At 39.7% G+C, this 25,091-nt stretch overlaps 1 protein-coding gene across 1 annotated transcript in view; it reads left to right on the forward strand.

The window, feature by feature from the left end:
• Nucleotides 1-20,627, forward strand: part of nf1a (neurofibromin 1a) — a 128,762-nt gene extending 108,135 nt beyond the window's left edge. Inside the window, exons 43-59 of the mRNA XM_063017245.1 lie at nt 3-64; nt 151-292; nt 2,360-2,461; nt 2,637-2,777; nt 2,878-3,004; nt 4,177-4,308; nt 4,390-4,525; nt 4,620-4,777; nt 6,443-6,565; nt 10,345-10,463; nt 10,552-10,652; nt 12,881-13,023; nt 13,185-13,231; nt 14,205-14,421; nt 14,664-14,741; nt 16,156-16,209; nt 19,630-20,627. Coding sequence (XP_062873315.1) covers nt 3-64; nt 151-292; nt 2,360-2,461; nt 2,637-2,777; nt 2,878-3,004; nt 4,177-4,308; nt 4,390-4,525; nt 4,620-4,777; nt 6,443-6,565; nt 10,345-10,463; nt 10,552-10,652; nt 12,881-13,023; nt 13,185-13,231; nt 14,205-14,421; nt 14,664-14,741; nt 16,156-16,209; nt 19,630-19,772 — 2,025 coding nt within the window. The 3' untranslated portion in view covers nt 19,773-20,627. The remainder of the gene's footprint in view (nt 1-2; nt 65-150; nt 293-2,359; nt 2,462-2,636; nt 2,778-2,877; nt 3,005-4,176; nt 4,309-4,389; nt 4,526-4,619; nt 4,778-6,442; nt 6,566-10,344; nt 10,464-10,551; nt 10,653-12,880; nt 13,024-13,184; nt 13,232-14,204; nt 14,422-14,663; nt 14,742-16,155; nt 16,210-19,629) is intronic.
• Nucleotides 20,628-25,091: the final 4,464 nt, after the last annotated feature.

Below are 25,091 nucleotides of genomic sequence, written 5' to 3' on the forward strand. Positions count from 1 at the left end.
AGGCATGTATGAGGGACATTCCTGGATGCAAGTGGCTGGACCAGTGGACAGAATTAGCTCAGAAGTGCGTACACACCTTAACCTTAATAGCATTTTGGAATTTAAATAGTGTGAGTGTTTATTAATTGTGTTTTTTGTGTGTATGATCAGATTTGCTTTCCAGTATAACCCGTCTCTGCAGCCACGGGCGCTGGTGGTGTTCGGCTGCATCAGTAAACGGGTGACTCATGGTCAGATCAAACAGATCATCCGCATCCTCAGCAAGGCCAGTCCTCTTCTCAGCATTGACCGGGTATGTGTTTCTTAATACAGCTTGATCTACACTCTTGTCTGTAATGGTATAGCTGCTACTCATGTTTGTATTAGAGATGGGACGATCGATCGGTTACGAATCGGTATCGGCCGATTTTTTATCAAAATATGCTATCGGCGATCGGCGATATTTCCTAAAAGTAGCCGATCCGATCGTGTGATATATAAAGACCATGTTAAGTTAACAGCTCAGTGGATTGATCCAGACTTTGAGCTACGAAGCACCAACCATCACATCACCATTCATCAACAATCGTACAGAAACCATCGTGAAAGCTCTTACGATGTAATTTTGCTGATTGTAATATTTACTTTAAAAAGATCATTCAACCCGGTCACATCTGAGTCGATTCTATCAGCACGTTATATAAACTCCTGGTTCACTTTGGTAAATCGTAAGCGGTTCTTACTTGTGATGTAGATGAGAACAGAAAACGTTACAGAGCCAATCCGAGGCAAAAGTTTATTCATTACCAAATTCGTTAGTTCAGGATCATCTGCTGAACTTTTAGAAAACTTTTAGCTAGTTAGACGGAACGAGTCTGACGGTCGGTTACAGATCTGTGGTAATAGCAGTTTAATTAAGCTTTTTAATTAACCTTTTTAATGTAAGAGAGTCACACAAAATGTTCTGTAGTAGCTGGTGTTTATTTAAAACCACGACATTTAATTAATAACAGTAAACACGGAGAGATAACTGAGAAGAGAAACTTACGCTTCACATAAAAACGAATCAACTCATGAATCAATGAATCACTTATAGCGATACTGTGAACTCTGCGTCTCTGTAACTGCGTCTCTTCTAAAGGCACACACATACACGCACACGCGCGCGCTGCTCCGGTTTATCTTTACTGTGAGGCTCTTTTTAAGTTTATTTACTGCTAATCCCCCCCCCCCCCCCCCCCCCCCCCCCCCCCCGATCGGACTCGGCTATCGGCCGATGTCCCTGAAAGGAGATCGGAATATGTGCCAAAAACCCTGATCGGTCCATCTCTAGTTTGTATTATAATAAACCATATTAAACACACACTCTAGTTTCAAAATTGGTTTGAGAAGGTGGTCATGGTGCCAGTAGCGTCAAGTGAAATTCTCTAATGAACACATTCAATCTACTCTACTGTTTGACAAGCAAAGCGGAATTTGACTCCAATTAAACACTTAAAATTTATTGTGATGTTACGGTAATCTTAGCTTTTTCATTGGAGGACAGGTTGTCAGTCGATTTATTTAGACAGCATGATTGTCACTACCAACCATTTAAGATACAGTCTGTGTAATATGACTGTTTAATTTAATGTATTATTAATTCTGAATTTGAGGTTCAATTTATATACATTTTAAGTTAATAAATCATTCATACACAGGACTAGTTGCAGTATTTCTAGTAACTGGTGTTAAAAATTATATCCAGCATAATTTGAATCTCTTAAAAAGAACAAATGATTCTGAACTGTAGCTTTGATCTCCTCGGTCAGAGCAGGGATCGGCATAGGCGGGGAAGAAGCATGATGCAATTAGGCAATTGGACGTGCTAAAAAGGGAGAAAAAAGGGGAGAAAATGCATTAAAAAAAATGAATGTAACCAAAGTGTAAAACATGACGTTAAAATCCTAATAAACAATCAAACGCTTCAGTGAAAGGCACAGTTGAACAGAAGTTTTCAGTCTGTTACATTTATCCACTTTGTTTTTCAGTAAAGAAGAAGTAAGATAAGTTTGTTGTGCAGTAATAAATAAAGCTGCATTGAATGACTCAACATAAACATCCTACAATTTATGCTGAGTCACTTCTTTCCCCCTCTTTAAAAAAGTTACTCTTTAATCGTTGCTTGCAGCATAGCTCACTTCTCTGTACCTCATTTTATTTATTTATGTATTTTCGGAGAGATAAGACCGGCAGCTTGTTCTCCATGTGTCAGGGAGACGTATTTGTAGGATGCAGCGTGCTGCTGAGAATGCTCTAATACCATTTACTGTAGCATCGTGTCTGTAGCCGGTGGTGCTGCGCTCCATTGGTCAGCCTGATTAATGCTCTTCCTCTGCAGGGGCTGGAGAGCTGCTTGAAGGGCCCGGATAATTACAACAGCCAAGTTTTGATTGAGGCTACTGTCATTGCGCTCACCAAACTACAGCCCCTTCTCATTCAGGTACTGTACTGTTCAATGTGAGTGAGTACGTAATTCCAATGATTAATAGTTCGCTTCACGTTTGTATTGTAGGTTCAGTATTTTTGACTTTCCTGGTAAACTGCAGAACGTAGAAATTGTTGTTAATGTGGCAGCTGTGTAACTGATCACATGACCTGTGTGTGGGTTTATTCAGGACTCTCCCATGCACAAGGCTCTGTTCTGGGTGGCAGTAGCGGTGCTGCAGCTGGATGAGGTCAATCTGTACTCTGCTGGGACTGCACTGCTGGAACAAAACCTGCACACACTCGACAGCCTGCGGGTGTTCAATGACAAGGTAAGAATGTCAAACACGAGCTGTTTAAACCTGCAGCTTTTAATACAACACAAGCTTTTAGAAAGATTTGTATTATATTATGTGCAATATTTATGTGCAGAGTCCCGAGGAGGTTTTCATGGAGATCCGGAAGCCGTTAGAATGGGACTGTAAACAAATGGACCACTTTGTGGGGCTCAACTTTAACTCCAATTTTAATTTTGCACTAGTGGGACATCTGTTAAAAGGTAAACACAAACTGCATTTGATAAAATAATAATAATAAGTTGGATTTATACACCGATCAGCCATAACATATAAATCACCTTCTTGTTTCTACACACACTGTCCATTTTATCAGCTCCACTTACCATATAGAAGCACTTTGTAGTTCTACAATTACTGACTGTAGTCCATCTATTTCTCTGCATGCTTTGTTAGCCGCCTTTCATGCTGTTGTTGTTTCATGCTAGTTTCAGTTCTTAAGCCCTAACTCCCGCCTCCGCTCCTCGATCAACCGCGCTGATTGGTTGGTGGTACAGATGCCACTACGGAGGCGCCGTGATCTATTTGCTGCAGTCCGGCCAAGCCGCTCAGCGGAACAGCGATCCATTGGTTGATCCAATAATCTAGTAATAATGATAAAACTAGTAATAACGATATAATATATATTAGTCTCACACATTTCTGTGATAAAAATGTGATGAACTCTGGGCGATCCACCTTGCAATATATAGAAGTTGATGGACTTGCTGGTATTGTCCAGGTACAAGACATCACAGGACTTCTTCAGGTGTCTTCTGGAGTCCAGTTCTCATTCAGAGCTGTTTTAACTGAATATTAGGAGGGTAGTTTTGATAGTATGGCTGATTGCTGAATCCATCAATATAAAATTTGTTGTTAAATTTCCAGTTTTAGTTCACCAGTACTATATACAGCCTGGGGTGGCACGGTGGCTTGGTGGGTGGCACTGTTGCTTCACAGCAGGAAGGTCCTGGGTGTGATTACCTGGTGGAGTGTTCCAGGTCCTTTCTGTGTGCGTGTTTGCATGGGTTTCCTCCGGAGGCTCTGGTTTCCTCCCACAGTCCAAAGACATGCAGTTAGGTTAATTGGAAATACTTAAGTGGTCTGCGACTGTGTTAGACATTAAAAGAATTAAGCTGATGAATCTTGTGTAGCCAGTAATTACCTGTCCTGTCATAAATGTAACCAAAGTGTGTAAAACAAATAAATAAATAATAATAAATACAGCCTGAAATGACAGTTACTATATATATATATATATATATATATATATATATATATATATATATATATATATATATATATGAACTCATTGTGTTTGTGTCCTGGTGTACATTTTGATTGTATTTATTTATTTATTTATTTATTTATTGGTTCTTTTGTCCTTTCTCTGAAGGTTACAGACACCCATCCTCCACCACAGTGGCAAGGACGGTGCGTATCCTCCACACGCTCCTAGGCCTGGTGGGCAAACATCGAAACTGTGATAAATTCGAAGTGAACACTCAGAGCGTGGCCTACCTGGCCGGTGAGTGAAATGTAAATGTTAATTACACTCATATCTGTTTGTGTTGTAGCACTTATTGTAATCTGCGTATGTCTTCTACAGCTCTGCTCACCGTGTCTGAGGAGGTGCGCGGCCGCTGCAGCCTTAAGCACAGGAAGTCTTTGCTTCTCCCAGATGTTACTATAGAGAACTTCCCTGTAGATACGTACTCTGTTTATCACCCTGAACCTGGATGCAGGTGAGCTTATCACTACAGCGCTTCAGCTGTCAATGATGCACTCGTTTGTCACATGGATGTAACCAGATGTTGGTTTGTTTTTCTTTCATGGCAGGCCGCTAAAGGAGAGTCAGCCGTGGACTTCACCCAAAGTGTCGGAGCGCTACTTGGCAGCGTACTACCCTACAATGGGCCAGACCAGCCCACGTACACGCAAGTCCATGAGTGTGGATATGGGGCAACCTTCACAGGGGAATGCCAAAAAACTTCTCGGTAACTGAAATTCAATAGCTTGGCCTTAACAGGTGGACAGAAACTGGCCTTGAAATAAATACTTATAATGATAATAATAATATAATAAATATAATTGGCCTAAAATACGGAAGTGTGGGCTGCACTTCCCTGTGTTGTAGGTCACAAGTGACCCACAGGCCTGGAGTTTTTTTTAATAGAACGTTTCAAATTCTATTTATTAGAATGTTTTATATGGTATCTTCCTCTTTTTTTAAGGCACTTCACTGTTGTGTGGGGTTACATTACAAATTAAAGATTAATAGGTAGATGGCTAACACGCAAACCCTGCTGTCTGACGGGAAACCTTTCAGAAAAAAAACATCTAGTGAGTTTACTAGACAGGAATCCCAACAGCTTACCAGATATCACTCCAAATAAACTAAATATGAAAAATTACTACCCTAAATATGTAAGAAATAATCCTCAACAAGCCATGCTGCTACAACAAAAGAAAAATGAACAATGGGTGCTTTAATGCATCCCAATCGCAAAGCAGAGACGCCGTTAACCACCCAGAGTTCATTACTTTCCAATAACAGCACTCCCCAATGTGTTATTTTGCTTATAACAAGGCAGCATGCCAACAGTCATTTTCTCCTTCTTAAAGAACACCACATCATTGCTTTGCAAGGTAAAAAGGTAGAAAGCTGTTCCATTATTACTGTATACACTGATCAGCCATAACATTAAAACCACCTCCTTGTTTCTATACTCACTGTCCATTTTATCTGCTCCACTTACCATATAGAAGCACTTTGTAGTTCTACAATTACTGACTGTAGTCCATCTATTTCTCTGCGTGCTTTGTTAGCCCCCTTTCATGCTGTTCTTCAATGGTCAGGACTCTCCCAGGACCACCACAGAGCAGGTATTATTTAGGTGGTGGATCATTCTCAGAACTGCAGTCACACGGACATGGTGGTGGTGTGTTAGTGTGTGTTGTGCTGGTATGAGTGGATCAGACACAGCAGCGCTGCTGGAGTTTTTAAAATACCATTTCCACACACTGTTCACTCTATTAGACACTCCTACCTTGTTGGTCCACCTTGTAGCTGTAAAGTCAGAGAGGATCGCTCATCTATTGTTGCTGTTGTTTTCATCAGTGGTCACAGGACGCTGCCCACAGGGTGCTGTTGGTTGGATATATTTTTGGTTGGTGGACTATTCTCAGTTCAACAGTGACAGTGAGGTGTTTAAAAACTCCATCAGCATTGCTGTGTCTTATTCACTCATACCAGCACAACCCACACTGCAGTGTCACTGCAGTGCTGAGAATGATCCACCACCCAAATAATACCTACTCTGTAGTGGTCCTGGGAGAGTCCTGACCATTGAAGAACAGCATGAAAGTGGGCTAACAAAGCATGCAGAGAAACAGATGGACTACAGTCAGTGCTTCTATATGGTAAGTGGAGCTGATAAAATGGACAGTGAGTGTAGAAACAAGGAGGTGGTTTTAATGTTATGGTTGATCGGTGTATTTTTAAAACTTCTTTTGCTGGTATGCTGTTTTTATTTGAACCCAACCCAAGTCTCTGCTGCAATAGCATGTTAAGTTGACCTCATAGTTGACTGCTGCTGATCTTGGAGAAAGATCTACAGGTAAATAGGTGTGTTAATCATTCTCCGTTGTTTGTGTCTCAGGCACTAGGAAAAGTTTTGACCATTTGATATCAGACTCCAAAGCACCGAAGAGACCAGAGATGGAATCAGGAATCACCACGCCCCCCAAGATAAGGAGGGTTGCTGAGAACGACTATGATATTGGTACGATTGTAAAGCATCTTTGTGCTAATGTGTCTGATATGTCAGAAGGGGTGGGGGTTATATTGAAGCTTTTTTCCCATTTCATCTTGCTCTGAAATTAGGTATATTTTACAAAATCGTGATCAAACCTGGTTTAACGACCTCGACGAGATCCAAAGCAGCTTCCGAAAAGACAGGAGCACCACATACAACTTAACCAGACTTGAAGCACACATAGGGAAGTGTTCCTCCTAAATAAACACAATGCAGTTGTTTCTTTGACCTTGAAAATGCCTATGATACTACTTGGAGGTGTGGAATAATTAAAGATCTTCATCAAATAGGACTTCGAGGCCGCCTTCCAACTTTGATAAATGACTTTTTAATCACAGACACTTTAGAGCCAGAGTCAACCACACATACTCCACAGACGACATCCAACTTTATTGAGTATAAAAAATAGTAATATCACAAAGGATTATCTTCTGCAGTTTATATGTATGTATGTTTATATGTATGATTTCTGTATAGGCTACAGGAATCAATATAAAAACAATAAAGCAAAATCTCCAATCCAGCATCAGTAAAATACACAAATGATCGAACACAAATGGCTTCAAAATATCCAAAAGTAAAATGAACCGGGTTATTATTTATTTATTTATTTGCTATTTAATTTATGCAATTCTCTCCCTTTTTCTTCCAATTGAACCTAGCCAATTCGTTTTCCGCTGCTAGGGACCTAGATCGCGTCCCAGGAGGGTATATTTGCATGACATGCAAAATATAAAATATCAAAATTTGTACCCTTGCCGCTCAGGTGGCGCAGCGGTAAAAACACGCGCTGCAACCAGAGCTGGAATTCGAAGGAGCGTTGTTTCGAATCCAGCTCTGCCTTCACCGGTCGAAAGGCTGGGCGGCTATATGAACAACGATTGGCCTGTTGTTCAGGTGGGGGGCGGGACTTTAGACCGGAGGGGATACTCTCTCAGGAATGGGGCGGTAGCGCCCTCTGCTGGCTGGGGGCGCCTGCATGGAGACGGGAGGGGGTGCGGCGGAGTGTGTGATCCTCCGTGCGCAGTACTCTGACGCGCTCCACTCGTCAAGTGTGGGTGATAAGTCGGTCGATTGGCTGTGCACGTATCGGAGGAGGCGTGGAACGGCCTCGTCAGCCCCCAATCAGGAGCAGGGACCGACATAATGAGAGATTGAAGTGAGAAATGAGAAATTGGACGCCCTAAATTATAAAAAAATTAATAAATTTTAAAAAAAAATTTGTACCCTTAAACTCAACATTTCCCTTAAACTCAATGTGTTCAATTTGTTTTTTAAAAAGTTTATGTATTTAATTTCTAATTAACAATGAACACCCGCCTTGTTCAGCGCTCGGATTGAGCGGTGTGGTGATACGCCATCAAAGTGTGAATATAATCTGCTTTCGTGTGGAATAACCGTCAGATTCACTCTGGAAGCGTCCACATGTATCTGTGTTTAGCTGGATTTTCCTCACCGTTTCACTTTTAAACTTGTGTTACAGCTCGGGGTTCTGAGAAATTGTAGGAATCACCTTTTTATTTCAGTGTTTTTCTGCTAGGGACCTAGATCGTGTCCCAGGAGGGTATATTTGCATGACATGCGCTCCCTCAAATGCATGTGCAGACCACAACCCCTTCTAATTTGGTGGTTTCTTCGCGGCCCTCCACTTTTGTAAAGGCACCTTGGGCTACTATCCAGGGTCCTTACACAGTGCCGTAGACCCCTTTCTTAGTCTGGTGTTTTCCCACCCAGCAGACTAGTGACCAATTTTGTCTAATGCAGGCACTGCCAGTTGTGCCTGTTAGGGGGCTCCCAGCCGACCAGTAGCAGAGATGAGATTTAAACTCTGAGAGTTCAGAATCCCAGCACAGATTCTTGCTGTGCCACCTTGGCGCCCAAACTTGGGTATCTAAATGATCTTGGTTTAATCTCATGAGACTAAAACCATGGAACAGCTATGACCACATTTTTTGTCTGCAGAATCAGGTTTTGTGAAATACAAACTAATAGGAGCCTAATGTATCTAAATGTATTATTATATAGAACATATTCATGGTTGAACTGCAGCTACACAACTTGGTTATTTTGTCAGTAGCCAGACATGTTAGCAGACCGTTCACATAAAAACTCAATTAAGTGAGCAGGTTACGGTCTTAAACATTTAATGTAACTTACTATATGGGCTCTTGATTATTTTATGCATGAAATAAAGCTCAAACCTACTGCACCCTACACAACTTGCTCAGAAGCTCCGGATGCTTTTTATTTTGGCATCATAAGGAAGTGCACACTACATAATTAGACGGCACGGAGACGGCTCGCATTATGCAATTTATCAGTCATCAGCGCAAAGTGCCTACAGAGACATTCAGACTGTTCCCTAAAAATAAACACGAGAACTGTTTATGTAACTGCTGAAGCAGCTCAGAAACAAAACGATGGATAAGAGAAGTGCTCGGGGGGTTGGGGTGCATGATCGAGGCTGTGATGTGAATACATGACTGAACAAGGAGTCTACAAGATAAAAAAAAAAAAAGATACAAAAGTAAAAAATTTAAGGGCTGTTTTACAGGGGATTTTTATTGATTTTATATGAAATATACATGGGTATAATATCCATATCCTGCTGGAACACAGGAACTGGTCTGAACCAGCTATAACTGGGTTTTAGAGGTCATACAATGCACTTCATGTCACGTACACCACGTACACATTTAGTACCATTCCATATGCTTGGAATATAGGAATGACCACTGGCAATCATGCCCTAAGCATGCGTTCTAAGTAGTAATTGTTTATGTATTACTACGTGTATGGTAAATTACCATTTTCCTCCAACATTACTGAATCTCTCATTGTTTGTAAATACTGGGCTAGAAATTAGTTGTTGGGTAGTACACACTACAAGCCGTCATTATACCGATCAGGCATAGCGTTATGACCACCTCCTCACTGTCCATTTTATCAGCTCCACTTACCATATAGAAGCACTTTGTAGTTCTACAATTACTGACTGTAGTCCATCTGTTTCTCTGCATGCTTTGTTAGCCCCCTTTCATGCTGTTCTTCAATGGTCAGGACCCCCACAGGACCACTACAGAGTAGATATTATTTAGGTGGATCCTTCTCAGCACTGCAGTGACACTGACATGGTGGTGGTGTGTTAGTGTGTGTTGTGCTGGTATGAGTGGATAAGACACAGCAGTGCTGATGGAGTTTTTAAACACCTCACTGTCACTGCTGGACTGAGAATAGTCCACCAGCCAACAGCGCCCCGTGGGCAGCATCCTGTGACCACTGATGAAGGTCTAGAAGATGACCGACTCAAACAGCAGCAATAGATGAGCGATCGTCTCTGACTTTACATCTACAAGGTGGAACCAACTAGGTAGGAGTGTCTAATAGAGTGGACAGTGAGTGGACACGGTATTTAAAAACTCCAGCAGCGCTGCTGTGTCTGATCCACTCATACCAGCACAACACACACTAACACACCAGCACCATGTCATAATTACTGCAGTGCTGAGAATGATCCACTACATAAATAATACCTGCTGAACAAGGTCAAAGCAGGCTAAAAAAAGTATGTAGAGAAACAGATTGACTACAGTCAGTAATTGTAGAGCTTCAAAGTGCTCCTATATGGTAAGTGGAGCTGATAAAATGGACAGTGAGTGTAGAAACCAGGAGGTGGTTGTATATTACACTGTATATTGTTAGTACAAATTCATACAATAATGTAATGTTCCCCTCCTCCATCCCAGAGACCCAAAGGATAGCCAACTCCCACCTGCGGAAAGTCTCTGTGTCCGAGTCTAACGTACTGCTGGATGAGGAGGTTCTCACTGACCCTAAAATACAGACCCTGCTCCTCACTGTTCTGGTAAGAACCCCAGTCCTTTCACAGATTTAATATTGTATTTAGATCTATGCTATGGTGTGTGTGTTAAAGCTGTTTTTTTCTGTTGCAGGCAACTCAAGTGAAGTACTCCACGGATGAGTTCCACCAGAGGATCCTGTATGAGTACTTAGCTGAAGCCAGCGTGGTCTTTCCAAAAGTGTTTCCAGTAGTGTGAGTTTCAAGTTTAGAATATTTGAAGATACAGTGGTACTCAACATTCACTAAACTCAAAATGTGTACCCTTAAACTCAACATTTCCCTTGAACTCAATGTGTTCAGTTTGTTTTTTAAAAGGTTTATGTATTTAATTTCAAATTAACAATGAACAGTCACTTTGTTCAGCACGCTGCTTGATAGGTGCGGTAATACGCCATCAAAGTGTGAATATAATCTGCATTTGTGTGGAATAACCGTCTGATTCACTCCGGAAGCGTCCACATGTATCTGTGTTTAGCTGGATTCTCCTCACTGTTTCACTTTTAAACTTGTGTTACAGCTCGTGGTTCTGAGAAATTGTATCAGAAAGAATCACCTTTTTATTTCAGTGTTTTTTTTTTTTTTAATGCATTTTCTACCCAATTTCCTCCCGATTTAGCGCATACAATTTGTCTTCCGTTGCTGAGGGATACCCAACTGCATCCGAGGAGAGCACGCGCTGTACACGCCTCTTCCGACGCGTTCACAGCCCTACTTTTCCCGCCCCTGCATTCTGCACAGGCGTCTCTTCCGCCGATCAGGGTCCTTACACAGAGTATGAAGATCCCACCCACACCCTGCAGATACGGTGGCCAATTAGTATCTGCTGCAGGCACTGCCAATTATGCCCGCTAGATGGCGCCCAGTCGATCGGTGGCAACGCCGAGTTTCGAACCGACAAGTTCAGAATCTCGGTGCTGGTGTGCTAGCAGAATTCCTGCTGAGCCACCTGGGTGCCTTTATTTCAGTGTTTTTATATTATATTTGTGTTATTTTCAGTGTATAAGTGTCAAAAACAACCCAATTATTTTACATAAGCCTAAAATATATCCAGTTGCATGGGACCATGGAACGCATTAACAGGTTTCCCATACATCCTTATTGGGAAAAAATACCTTGAAACTCAACGCTAGTCCCAGAACCATAAAGTGAGCTTCGACTGAAAAAGTTACATTTCCAAAAAGCTGATGTGCACTTCTTGAACATGTCTAGCGGGGTTGTCTGTATTGGCTGTTGGTTTGAGACCTTTGCTAAAATCTTTTTTTTCGGAAGCTTAATAGACACTGTACAAAAATAAGTAAAACAAACAAAGCATTCTTATAGTTGCAGCAAGCGGAAGTTATAAAAAAGGGAAACGTCAAAGCTGCTACAACTGTCCCTTATAAGGTGTGAAACCGTTTAGCCAGTAAAGTGCTCTTTTTGTTTGTTTTTCTTGACATTTTTTAACCAAGCTAAAATGAAAACAATCCTTAATTTCTTGAAAAGAATTGGTATAAAAGAGCAGCACTTAAAAGGATGATAGACTGAAGTAAGAATTACTCCTCCTGTTGTGAATATAACCATGATAATAATTATAATAATCCTATCTATCAGATTTCTTCATTCGTCTGGGTAATCATGTTTCCGACACTGCTTTGGTAAAACAGGGCGTACCACAAGGCTCCGTACTGGGGCCTCTTCTTTTCACAGTCTACATCCTCCCACTTTGTTCTATCATATGCAGACATGGTCTTAATTTTTACTGCTACACAGATGATACCCAACTCTACCTTGCCTTCAAACCATCTACCTCTTTTCCTTCTTCCTCACGCATTCTAACTTCCTGCTGCTCAATCCTCATAAGACTGAGCTTCTTTATGTGGGCACAAAAACTTCACTTTCCTTCTTCACCAATGCTCCCCTCCTTATTGGGAATGTTTTTGTCATGCCGATTGAGGTCCTCGGACGCTAATCTGCTTTCCGTTCCCAGATTTAGGTTGTTCACTATGGGTGGCGCATCTTTTTGCGTTGCCGCCCCAGCACTCTGGAACTCTCTGCCCTCTATTCTTCGCTCTATCTCTTCTGTTTCTGAATTTAGGGCTTCCTTGAAGACCTATCTCTTTTCACAACACTTTCATTCTTCTTCCCGGACTTCTATGTCTAATCTATCTTCACACACTTGTTTTGTTTTGTGTGTTTTATTATTGTACAGTGACCTTGAGCTTGGTGAAAGGTGCTATATAAGCTGAACTTATTATTATTATTATATAACCATGGTGTAAGCACGGCATGAAACAACAAAATGAATCAGTTATGGAATCATTTTTAATACACTGAAAGGAAGCTTCAGGATCTTATTGTATCTAAAAATATGCACATATACTACAAGATAAACATAATAAGCTAGTGTATGTGATTATAAAACATCATTTTTTCTCCTTCAGGCACAACCTGCTGGACTCCAAGATCAATACACTGCTCACCACGTGTCAGGATCCCAACCTCCTGAACCCTGTCCATGGCATCGTCCAGAGTATGGTCTTCCACGACGAGTCCCCACCTCAGTACCAGCCCTCCTGTCTCCAAAGTAAAAACTACATTCTTACTGCAATATCATTAAATGTATTTAAATAATATAGAAACATAATTACATAAAACATAATTGTGAAACAGTTTGAATAGAACTTTTGTTGGAATTATTAAAACCCTGACCTAAAATTGCTCTGTTGTCACCTCCCTCTACTTAAGGCTTTGGTTTTAATGGACTTTGGAGATTTGCTGGCCCCTTTTCTAAGGTATGATTAAGTGTTCTTATATAGTAACTGTGGTTTCTTTTAATTGATATAGCAGAATGTTCAGCTTCTTTACTTTTTAAAGACAGTTCTCTTCTTTGTTCAAGTGACGTTCCTGACTTTATAATCCACTTTTTAAGATTTGTATGTTTATAAACCAGCAAATACTGTCGAACTTTCCAGTTACAGAAGTCCCCGAAATCTCAACACTCCTTTAACATGTTTATACTTTACATTTGTTGCATTGAGCAGCCGCTTTTATCCGAAGCGACTTACAATTGTGACTGAATACAATGCAAGCTATTCAGGATTAAGGGCCTTGCTTAACGGCCCAACAGTGGCTTGTACCAGCGACCTTCTGATTACTAGTCTTGTACCTTAAACACTAAGCTAGCACTGCCTTTACTGCCTTACCACTAAGTGGGTAGCACTGTCGCAGCACAGCAAGAAGGTCCTGGGTTTGATCCCCATGTAGGGCGGTCCAGGTCCTTTCTGTGTGGAGTTTGCATGTTCTCCCTGTGTCTGTGTGGCTTTTCTCCGGGAGCTCCGGTTTCCTCCCACAATCCAAAGACATGCAAGTGAGGTGAATTGTAACCAAATGTTTGAAACATGACATTTAAATCCTAATAAAATAAATAAATACTGCATACCACTGCAGTTCAAAACTAATCTTAGAGTGCTCAGATGACGCAGTGGTAAAACAAGCTAGCACACCAGCGTGAGATTGAATCTAAGCTCTGATATTGGCATGATAAGTGCATACACTCTCCATATGCAATACTGAGCTTCATAAGAACTTGCTTCACACAGGTGAAGGCAGCTGTCAGAAGTGGAGGTCAGCAACAGTAGAGAGGAAGCGAAATGCAAGAGCGTAATTGGATATTACTAGATTGGAAGGAAAATTAGGGGAAATCCAAAAAATACCTTACAGATGTTTGACAAAACACATGTTAATAGATGTGCTCTTATGTTGCAGCAAACCCAAATTCCAGATTACGCTGAACTGGTGGTGAAGTTCCTGGACGCCTTGATTGACACATATCTTCCTGGCATTGAAGAAGAGGGAGGTGAAGAATCCCAGCGAACTCCAACTTCTCCATACCCACCCGTGGTTCAGAGCCAGCTCAGCATCACTGCCAACCTTAACCTGTCCAACTCTATGACCTCTCTGGCGACCTCGCAACACTCACCAGGTCAGGACTTACACACATTTAAATATACAGACTTGATGTACATAATGGTTTATGAATGCCTGTGCTTCCTCTGCTCCACTAACACATCAAACATCTGTCATGAACTGTTACTAATCCTCAGATGACATACATGACGTCTCATAATGTTTATAAAGCGTGTGCTGAAGTTGTGTGTGCATTCCCATCTGTGCATTAACCTCACTGCACTTTCTCTTTTTATTTAATATGTACTGTCTATTTAGAGGGCTCCGTAGTTTATAGACGCTTCCCGACTTTGTCCCATACCAGGACAGCTGAAGAGATGCCACCGAAAACAGCTGGTACAAGCCTAAACTATAGAGCTGTGATGGGCAAATAATGTCCAGTTCTGTAGTTTGCACACTTTGGTAACTGATTTAAGTGCCTATCACTTATCTTTACTTTTCTTTCTGTGGTGGTAGGGGTGTCTTCAAAATGAGCAGGTCCTTAAAACATAGTAAAACATCTAGTAGGAATAATAGTAATATTAATAATATATATTCAAAATGTTTCCCCCTTTCTTTCGGCTGTTCCCATAATGTAGGGGTTGCTATAGCAACCATTCGGGTCTGTGTACCTAATTTGGCACAGTATTTACACCAAATGCCCTACCTGAAACAACCCTACTTAATTTATCCAGGCTTTGGAACAGCACTAAGAGCTGACCTCCAAGTAGTTAGGCTGGACTGACCAAAGCTGACAATCAGACTTAGCCAATCATGACTGTGTAGATGCCTGACCAGCTGATAGCATAGCTGAGCTTTAAACCCTACATCTCAGCGGTAGTGGGCTAACGTGTTTTACCGCTGCACCACCCAAGCACCTTAATTTTGACCTCCTAAAATGTTATTAACATTAATAAAATGAACTCTTTGAATCCTAAGACATAAAAATATCAGGAAGGGTCGCTCAGGTGGCGCAGCAGTAAAAACACATGCTAGCACACCAGAGCTGGGATCTCGAATACATCGTATCGAGTCTCATCTCCGCCTGCCGCCTGGGCTGAGCGGCCACATAGACGATGATCGGCCTGTTGTTCATATAGGGCTGGGGCATTAAGCCGGATAGTGACTTTCTAATAACTGATGCAACTACGACCTCTGCTGGCTGGTTGATGGCGCCTGCACAGGGGCGAAGAAGGAGTGCGTTGATCAGGGTGTGTCTCTCCGTACACAGAGCTGATCCGCAGCTGATCTCGTCTAGTGTAGGTGACAAAATGCTTACGGCTGCTTCTCATGTGTCGGAGGGGGCATGTGTGTGTTAGCTTCGTTCTCCTCAATCAGAGACGGGGTCGGCATTAGTGGAGAGGAAGCATGACGCAAGCGTGCAATTGGACACGCTAAAAGTCGGGAGGAAAAAGGGAAGAAAATGCATAAACAAGTTATAGAAAAAGAAAAACCCTTTATAACCTATAAACCTTTATAAATTTAACTCGAGCATCTATAGCTATACACGTATAGTTCCCTTAGTATTTGATTCCACCATTCAAGCATGATTCTTAATACTGTAACCAAAACAGTTAACATTAATGAATGTGCTTAATATTAGTCTTTTACTGTTGACTAGAGAGCATATCAGAATATCAGCATATCATTTTTCAGCTCATTTTTGTTTCTTTCATTCATCCTGTTATTTTTCCCTCTTTTAAGTTGAATATCACTCATGTCTGCTTTCTTTTTCATTTCTGTGTGTCTGTCCGTGCATGTCTGTGTGAAGCCTCTCTACCTTGCTCTAAGTCAGCTGTGTTTCCACCACACCTCGTCCTCCCAGGTATTCACCCACTGCTGCTGCGTTGCACCCTTGTTTCACTTTGTTGCTGAGTTCAGAAAAGCCAGTCTGAATCTGTACAGAGAGATAAAACAGCCAGCTCACGAATTTACGCTGTTACGTTGCAGCAAATTGATAGTGTGCATAGGTTGGCCAAAATTATTTTATGTAATTTTAGTGATTTTAAATGATTAAATCCATTGTTAATCCATCGCCTCAGGGCAGGTTCTAATGAATAGAATAAATAATTTAGTAAACAATCATGCTTTAAAATATTAAAAATACAATACAATATGTAAAAGTAAATCTAGAACCTCAGACCAGTTTTTCTTATGATAATAATAAGATAAGATAAGATGCCTTTATTGTCATTGCACAGTGTACAACGAAATTGAGTAGCAATCCAACGGTGCTTACACATACATTAAGTAAGAATAGAAGCAAAAAATTATATACAAATACACAACACACACACATGTATGTATAAGAATCTTAAATATAAAGAATAAAGACTAAATTATAGTTATAAAAAAGTACAGTAGATTGTTTAAAAACAGCAGTGAGGTAGTAGTGGGGTATTGCACATTATTATTAATATAATATAATTAATATTATTAATATAATACTGTTCTCATATAGTCGTGGGCTGTAAATAAATAAATAAAGTGTTTAATGAAACTGCTTGAATCTACAGTATATAAATTCATCTGTTTCAAAATGACAAAGTTGAAAACAGAATTGAAAACAATGCCAGGCCATAATTGAAGGCACCATATCAGAATCAGATTTATTGGCCAAGTTTGTGGATACATACAAGGAATTTGGTTCCGGCTGATGGTATCTCTCTAGTATTAATCCAGTATACAAGCAATGTATTATTCTAATGATAAAGTTGGTACATATCCACTTATTTCTGAAGATTTTGGCTTTTTATTTTAACAATCAAAGGTGCCAGAGTTGGCCACAACTGTAAGTAGTCATGCATTGCTGCTAATAATTATAGCAGTATGATTATTAAAGATGCAGAACGAACAGGAAGCCTGACAAACTTTCTGTGCCTTGTGGTAATTCTTGGCTTTCATATTTTTAGCAGAAAATCCCCACATAAAACAAATCACAACATTTTTATATACGAAACAATCATAATGGAGATACACTCTGCTGAGAAGAACAAACTCTCAACCCACACAGTGTCTACTTATGAGTCACTTTAGGGTCATGACCCACAAAGTTTTTTTTCTTCCTTAGAATTGTGAAGAAAGCATCCTTAATAATTATTGAATAATGAGTGGTGACCTTTATTTGTCTATAAAATTTTGTAAAATGCATTAAAATGGCCTGGCATTGTGTTACTTACATAACCCTGGACTCTCTGGGAAAAGACGTCATCTTGGTGGCATTGTATGTCTCGCTAAAATCCCGATATGTGCCTTGGTGTCAATGGCACTTTCACAGAAGCCAGATTTCAGCTTTTGCATCTTTCTTTGATAACAGTCTGAATGGTTGTTTTTATCTTTGGCACAGAGATCTCACAGACACTCTGACCTTTTACCGATTCACCTGCTCATTGTGGAGTGTTTCAAAATGCTGTAGCTTAAATTTTCTATAAACGTTTCATTCTTATTTTGCTCTAGTCCCAACTTTTTTTCAGTATGTTGCAGTAATTAAATTTGAAATTTCGTTATATTTACAACATAAATCAAGTTGGTAAGCCAAAACATAATCATATCTTTGTACTTTTGTTAGTCAAGGTTTCAAAGGGGTTAACAAATTATAGATTTTTGTTTTTAATAGTTTTTTTTTCCTGGAGATGAGGTTATATTTCTAAACTCCTCTACCTCTTTAATTTAAATTAACCCAACCTAGATTTTCACTGGTTACTTCAGAAATCTAGATAATTTAGTCCTCTAAACGGTGCCACCTTCTGGCTGATAGTGAAATGTAATATAGTTTAAAGCTGACTCCTACTGTATGTGTGAAAGATATTTGATTAAATATATCGTTGATGAACATAGAATATGGATACATTTAACAGTAACATGCTGTATAAGCAGTGATGTTTAATTAATTTTCTATTAAGGTAATATTACTTAATGTTCAACTGTACTTGTAGTAGATGTAGTGGATACTTGACATTATTTACAAAACCATTTGCAGTTGCAGGGAATGTAAAAATGCCTAAATAAAATGCAATTATGGATTTTTTAACCTCATCTCATACATGTTATTTTATGTGTGTGATGTACCATAGATGACATTTTGAGAATGGAATAGAAAAGTTATTTGATAAAATAAGTGCATTTGCTGACTCACTTAAAAAGATGGATGGATGGATGGATGGATGGATGGATGGATGGATGGATGGATGGATGGATGGATGGATGGATGGATTTTGGTGGCTCTTGGTGGCTCTGTTATGCTTTAGGGTGGTGTGGCAGCCAGTGGCACAGAAAACATTTCACAGGTAGATAGAAAAGTGGATTCCATTAGTTACTAGCAAATTCTGGAAGCAAATGTGATTGTCTATTCGCAAAATGAAGCTGAGCAGGGAAAGGGCTTTTACCTTTGTGGGGTGTCCCTCACAGTCTTCTGACATGCAAAACCGCCCAAGAAATCCAGATATTTTGAAATTAGATGCATTCTGTGAGGAAAAGAAGGTGGGAAATCCTAAAACAAGGATAGGAACGACTCCTAGCTGGCTACATAAAACACATTTGTAATCTTAATGTCAATTCTAATTGACAAAACTGCTAAAACCTTTTGTATTAAAATATCTTGACTGAGTATAATTGTATTACTGTAGCAGAGCTGTTTATACCAGCTTTCTGGTGAGCCTTAGGAGTGTTTTACATGCTCTGCATTTACAACTGTCATCTGATTATATTGAATCATTTGTGGGTAGAATCTAATACTGTCGACACACATGCGACACTTTAGTGTTCTAACAGTAACGTTACCACAATCTTGTGTTATAGAGAAATAATGTGCTCATATTGCTACACTTCACCTGCAGGTTTATGCAAATACCTCTAATGAAATCTGGATTATTTTACTTTTTTCTATTTGTCATTTTTGTTTCACTATCCACTACAACTCTGCTTGAGCAGTTATAAAGTCATTTTAGTTTATTTTTTAATTTGGTTTATAATTATTGTCTCTGAAAATAAAAAACTCCCATCTTTGACTAAAGAAATTACTTTTAAAAATCCACTACTCACTACTCCAAAAAGAAGAGGTTTTCCATTCTATTTTAGTACATATAAATATATTATATATTATCTATTATTGTGAGTTGTAATTGTAGACAGAAAACAGGTGATATTGCTGGAATATTGTGTTTACTATATTTGGAAGGAAATTTCTCACTCTAGCTGTCTGTCGGTGCTTTAGGAAGACGTGTTTGACCTATTCTGTCCTCTGCAGGTATTGATAAGGAGAACGTGGAGCTGTCTCCCACATCTAGCCTGTGCAGCAGTGGCCGAGCGAGGCACGGTTCAGCCAGCCAGGTGCAGAAACAACGAAGCACCGGCAGCTTCAAACGCCCCAGCATCAAGAAAATCGTCTGACCGGGCTCAGATTTCAACTAGCTAGCTCTGCGTTTAGAAGGCTGCATTACCTATCCTTCTTCATTACCTTTCAGTTCTACGTTATCCAGTCGAAGAAGGTTCCTGCGTAAAGGAACCGCTTTAGTTTGAGCTTTGTTGTGGAACCAAGAACAGATGAAGACTAGCGTTTTGTCCGCACGTGCGGGATGACCTCGGCGTCGCTGTTCAGGATGCTCTGACAGGTGCATGAAGCGAAAATGGAAACTTGCACGTGTCTCTGCAGAAGAGGAGACGGACTACAGAACAAGACACCAGCGTGCGCCGAGAGATCCGAAAATTCGAGACGATACTTTTAAGCCCCTGTGACGGCGACGTCTGAGAAAGCAGGGTGTTACTGATGTAACCACTACAACGCCTGACCGAAACTGGAGAAGGACTAGAAGGTCTGGAAGTCAGCGTGGATCCTTTGATTGTGGGCAGGTGAATCAGCAGGTCTTTATAGAGTCTGTTATCTACAAGCTTGAAATTTCGGACTGCTGTCGAATGTCGTTCTGATTCCGAGCAGATGTACATACTGAAATTATCTTGATGGTGATGACAATGATGCTCACACATTTTGGGTTGTTGTTTTGTCCATTGTGTGCCTTTGTCAGGTCTATCAGCTGTGTATAGTTTGTAAGATAAGCTGAGGAAGTGGAAGACAGGTACTAATTATTAAAAATGCTCTACGTTATACATATGTCCATACTTCACTGCACTGTAAAAAACAATATCATATGATCTTTGAATATATAAGTATCATTACTTGCTGCATTTATTGTAGATATTTATTAAGTGAAGTTAGATAACAAAATCAAATGAAGGTATCTCTTATAACCATTGTCTTATAATCATTCATTTCAAATAATATTACCAAGAACAATAATAATGATAAGTGCTATATGGATAAATTCCCATAACATGAAAATGACACGCTTTTGAGAGTTTAGCTAAGTCTCATGGTGATACTCCAGCCATTTCATTTCATTTTATTAATTTGTGTTGCAAATATACAGTGTATTGTCTTTTTATGTTTATGTGTCAAGACAAAGGGAGAAGTATTAATATTTAAGCTCTAGTAGTTGTACTACTGGACTAGAAGTTCCAGAATACAAACAAAGTCATGATGACATTGCACCAAAGGACAGAATGCATTGGTTTCTTCACCTTGTTGCTTGTTATATAGTGATGGAAGTAAAGCCTAGTGCTCACTATGCAATTTTAATCCAGACTTTCCCTTGAACTCTTGACCAAACCGTTGCTGTTCAATCACTGAGGCTTCCAGATTTTTCAGCATGTTTTAAAATATCATCAGTTAGCCGTGTCACATGACTCCCCAATACGTAAGTTGTAGATCCAGTGATGAGCAACCTTACCTTCAATAAGAGTTTGATTGATTTCAGTTCTAAACCATTTGCCAAGGCCTTTTCTTTTCTATAAGTATTGATTAATACTTCTTGTTGCTGCATTATTTCAGCAGGGTGGCACCCTGGCACAGCATTAGGAACTTGGAGACTTGCGTTAAGTCACAGACTTGTTAATAGGTCCTCCAGTTTTCTCCCAGCAGATTGGCTGCTCTAAATTGGCCCATGTTTAGGAGAGCAAGTATGTGTGATGTCCTGCAACCGACTGGCGCTCTGTCCAGCGTTCTTCTGCCAAGTGTTTCTGGGTGGCTGGATAACAGCTGGATTTAGCTATATGGCTTTCAGTGTTGAAGTCATAGTGGAGTAGTGTGTGAAACCGTTAACCATTTCAATCATGTAGCAATTTGAGTTAATTTGGCTTGTTTTGCTTTTTTTTTGGGTGGGGTTGGAGGGGTTTAGTGTGCACTAGGCTTAGGGCTTTAATCCATATACACCGATCAGGCAACATTTATGACCACCTCCTTGTTTCTACACTCACTGTCTATTTTATCAGCTCCACTTACCATATAGAAGCACTTAGGTGGTGGATCATTCTCAGCACTGCAGTGACACTGACATGGTGGTGGTGTGTTAGTGTGTGTTGTGCTGGTATGAGTGGATCAGACACAGCAGCGCTGCTGGAGTTTTTAAATACCGTGTCCACTCACTGTCCACTCTGTTAGACACTCCTACCTAGTTGGTCCACCTTGTAGATGTAAAGTCAGAGACGATCGCTCATCTATTGCTGCTGTTTGAGTTGGTCATCTTCTAGACCTTCATCAGTGGTCACAGGACGCTGCCCACAGGGTGCCGTTGGCTGGATATTTTTGATTGGTGGACTATTCTCAGTCCAGCAGTGACAGTGAGGTGTTTAAAAACTCCATCAGCATTGCTGTGTCTGATCCACTCATACCAGCACAACACACACTAACACACCACCACCATGTCAGTGTCACTGCAGTGCTGAGAGTGACCCACCACCCAAATAATACCTGCTCTGTGGTGGTCCTGGGAGAGTCCTGACCATTGAAGAACACGGTGAAAGCAGGCTAAAAAAAAGTATGTAGAGAAACAGATGAACTTCAGTCAGTAATTGTGGAACTACAAAGTGGTTCTATACGGTAAGTGGAGCTGATAAAATGGACAAGAAGGTGGTTTTAATGTTATGGCTGATTGGTGTGTATGTGCCTATTCATGTCTCTCTCTTGAAGACATTAATTAATGTGCCATTAATGATTTATAACGATGCCACTACATTGAATACACCACAGTGTTCATTCAGTATAAAGACCATGACCTGAGGGTTTGCTAATTATGTGCAATATTCTCACATATGTTTCTACAGTCCATTGCTACACACCTGTGTATTTCGGGCTCATTTTCCCAGTTTGGGTTGTTTTCTTCTTAGTAACTCAATATTTCTGAAGGGAAACAAGGCACTACAAAAGAAGGGCACCTACCAAATGCATTACCCAATTTACATTTAAGGAAACCAAAGTATTTCTGTTTTGAAAACCAGTGGTAAATTCTTCAACCACTACAACTCATCTTCAACCACTCGACCTTCTGAGAACAAACAGCCTTAAATGGTCAGCTCACATCCCATAGGTGTTGTTAATTACAAACATATAACAGTGCCTCATGCTTTGCTTTTGAAATTGGGACCAAATCCGTCGGATGGTAAGTTGTTTGCTTGTTTATGGTCAATTTATTGTCCTGTCCATACCTCAAGTATTTCTCTTTCTCATGTATTACCCCAATGTTTGTGTAGATTTGTACTATCATCAGGATGTAAGCTTACAGTATTAATAATCTAAATTGGCAAATTTGCAGAATTTCTCTCATTGGCAGATTGGTAAGATACTTGAAGCTCTGAAGATACTGTTAATCCCGGGTTAATTTAAGTAACTAAGGTGATCTTCCTGTCTCTCAGTTATGTATTCATAAATCCTGGGCCTCATTGATGGTAAAAAGCTAACCTGAAGTGTTCAAATTCTCAGGATAACGTCCAATATCTAAAGCTATGGATACAGGTGTGATTCCTGAAAACCATTGAATTAAAAGCAAGCTCACTCCTCAACCTTCCGAAGTGTGAACGGACTTTGACGTTACATAACGTCTCACTCACTCATCTCTCAGTACATCTCGTGATTAAAAAACACTGCATACAATGAAAACAAGTAACGATCTGTATTTTCTAATGCAAAATCGTGTTGGTCCGAAGCATTTACCACATACTAATTGCACCCACATCTGTAAACAGCACATGTCATCTGTAAATATTTTTGTGTAAAATTGGAAGTTATATGACTGTAAATAAAACATTGTATTGCTTTTTTTGTAAAGCAGTTAGTTGCTGTACATGTATAACATGGCAATTTAATTATACCTGTGTTCATAATAAATGTTGTTCACTACCCTGTTACAGTGATATCAAATAATAAATAAATATCAAACTTTTCGTCAAGTGTTTTGCCTCTGTGGATTTACAGTTTGAACAACATACAGCGACTTAATGATAATTATTATTATTTCTATACCTTTTGCTTACATCTTTGTTAAAACATGTCACACTTATGTCTGTCTTTTACACAAAAAATACTTTTTGTAGAGTTCTGGAATAAAACAAGTAACCAACTTTATTAATAACCGTTCTGATCAGGGTTGCAGCAGACAGCAGTTCTGAGCCTTTTTTAGAATTACTTGGCACAATACTGAATAGTCTATTTACAGCTACAGTTTTTTGTTTTGAAAATTCCCTTTTTCATGCTATTTTTACAAACATTTACAGTGGGGTCTAAAAGTCCCCACTAGTGAAAATGCTTCTATTTTAAATTTAAGTAAAATGTTAAATCTTTTTTAATTACAGTGGTACCTTAAAACTCAACATTAGTTGGTTCTGGGACTGGCGTTGAGTTTAAAAGATGTTGAGTTTCAAGGTTATTTTTTCTCATAAGGATGTATGGGAAACCTTTTAATGTGTTCCATGGTCCAGTGGAACTGCATATATTTTAGGCTTATGTAAAATAATAGAGTTGTTTTTGACACTGGAAATAACACAAATATAATATAAAAAGTATAATATAATTTAAAACCACTAAAATAAAAAGCTGATTCCTACAATGTCTCAGAACCCCGAGCTGTAACACAAGTTTAAAAGTGAAACAGTAAGGAAAAACCAGCTAAACACAGATACAGATTTGCACTTTGATGACTTATTACTGCACCGCTTAAGCCGAGTGCTGAACAAAGCGACTGTTTAAATAAATACTTTTTTTTTATTTTTTTATTGAACACGTTGAGTTTAGGAGAAATGTTGAGTTTAAGGTTATACATTTCTCAATGAAGGGCGTTGAGTTTCAAAGTTTTTGAGTTTAGGGGACGTTGAGTTACCCTTGCTTGTACCATTGTACATACAATTTTAGAATTTCTCAGTATTTGGCATGGCGGACAAGTAAAAAAACAGGTATGTGAAACAACATTCCTTTGGACATAAAGTCAGATTTCCTCAAGTGAATCCTTTTCACGGAAACGCGTTCTTAGACGATACTAAGAATTTCATCTACTCATCAGAAGAACATTTAAGTTCAAGTTTAAGAAATCTGCAGTCGTTGTTCACCTATTATAAATATGGCCACACTTCAGGTTTTCAGCAGAACATTTAATTCATCAAATTGCATCAAAATAAATTTAATGTCTCAGGTGACAGAGCAGATAGGCTTTTTTGGCATTACAATAAAGGCTAAATTTACACTTTCAAAGAGGGCAGTACATGGCACTTTAAAACACTACCAAAACTAGCAAAGTTTTATTTGTATTCACACCACAATCAGCCAGACCAAAAGTGACCACATCAATGGACGACCAATACATAAAGCTTTATTCACTGAGACACAAA

Source organism: Trichomycterus rosablanca, chromosome 20 (genome assembly GCF_030014385.1).
Source record: "Trichomycterus rosablanca isolate fTriRos1 chromosome 20, fTriRos1.hap1, whole genome shotgun sequence".
Lineage (NCBI taxonomy): Eukaryota > Metazoa > Chordata > Actinopteri > Siluriformes > Trichomycteridae > Trichomycterus > Trichomycterus rosablanca.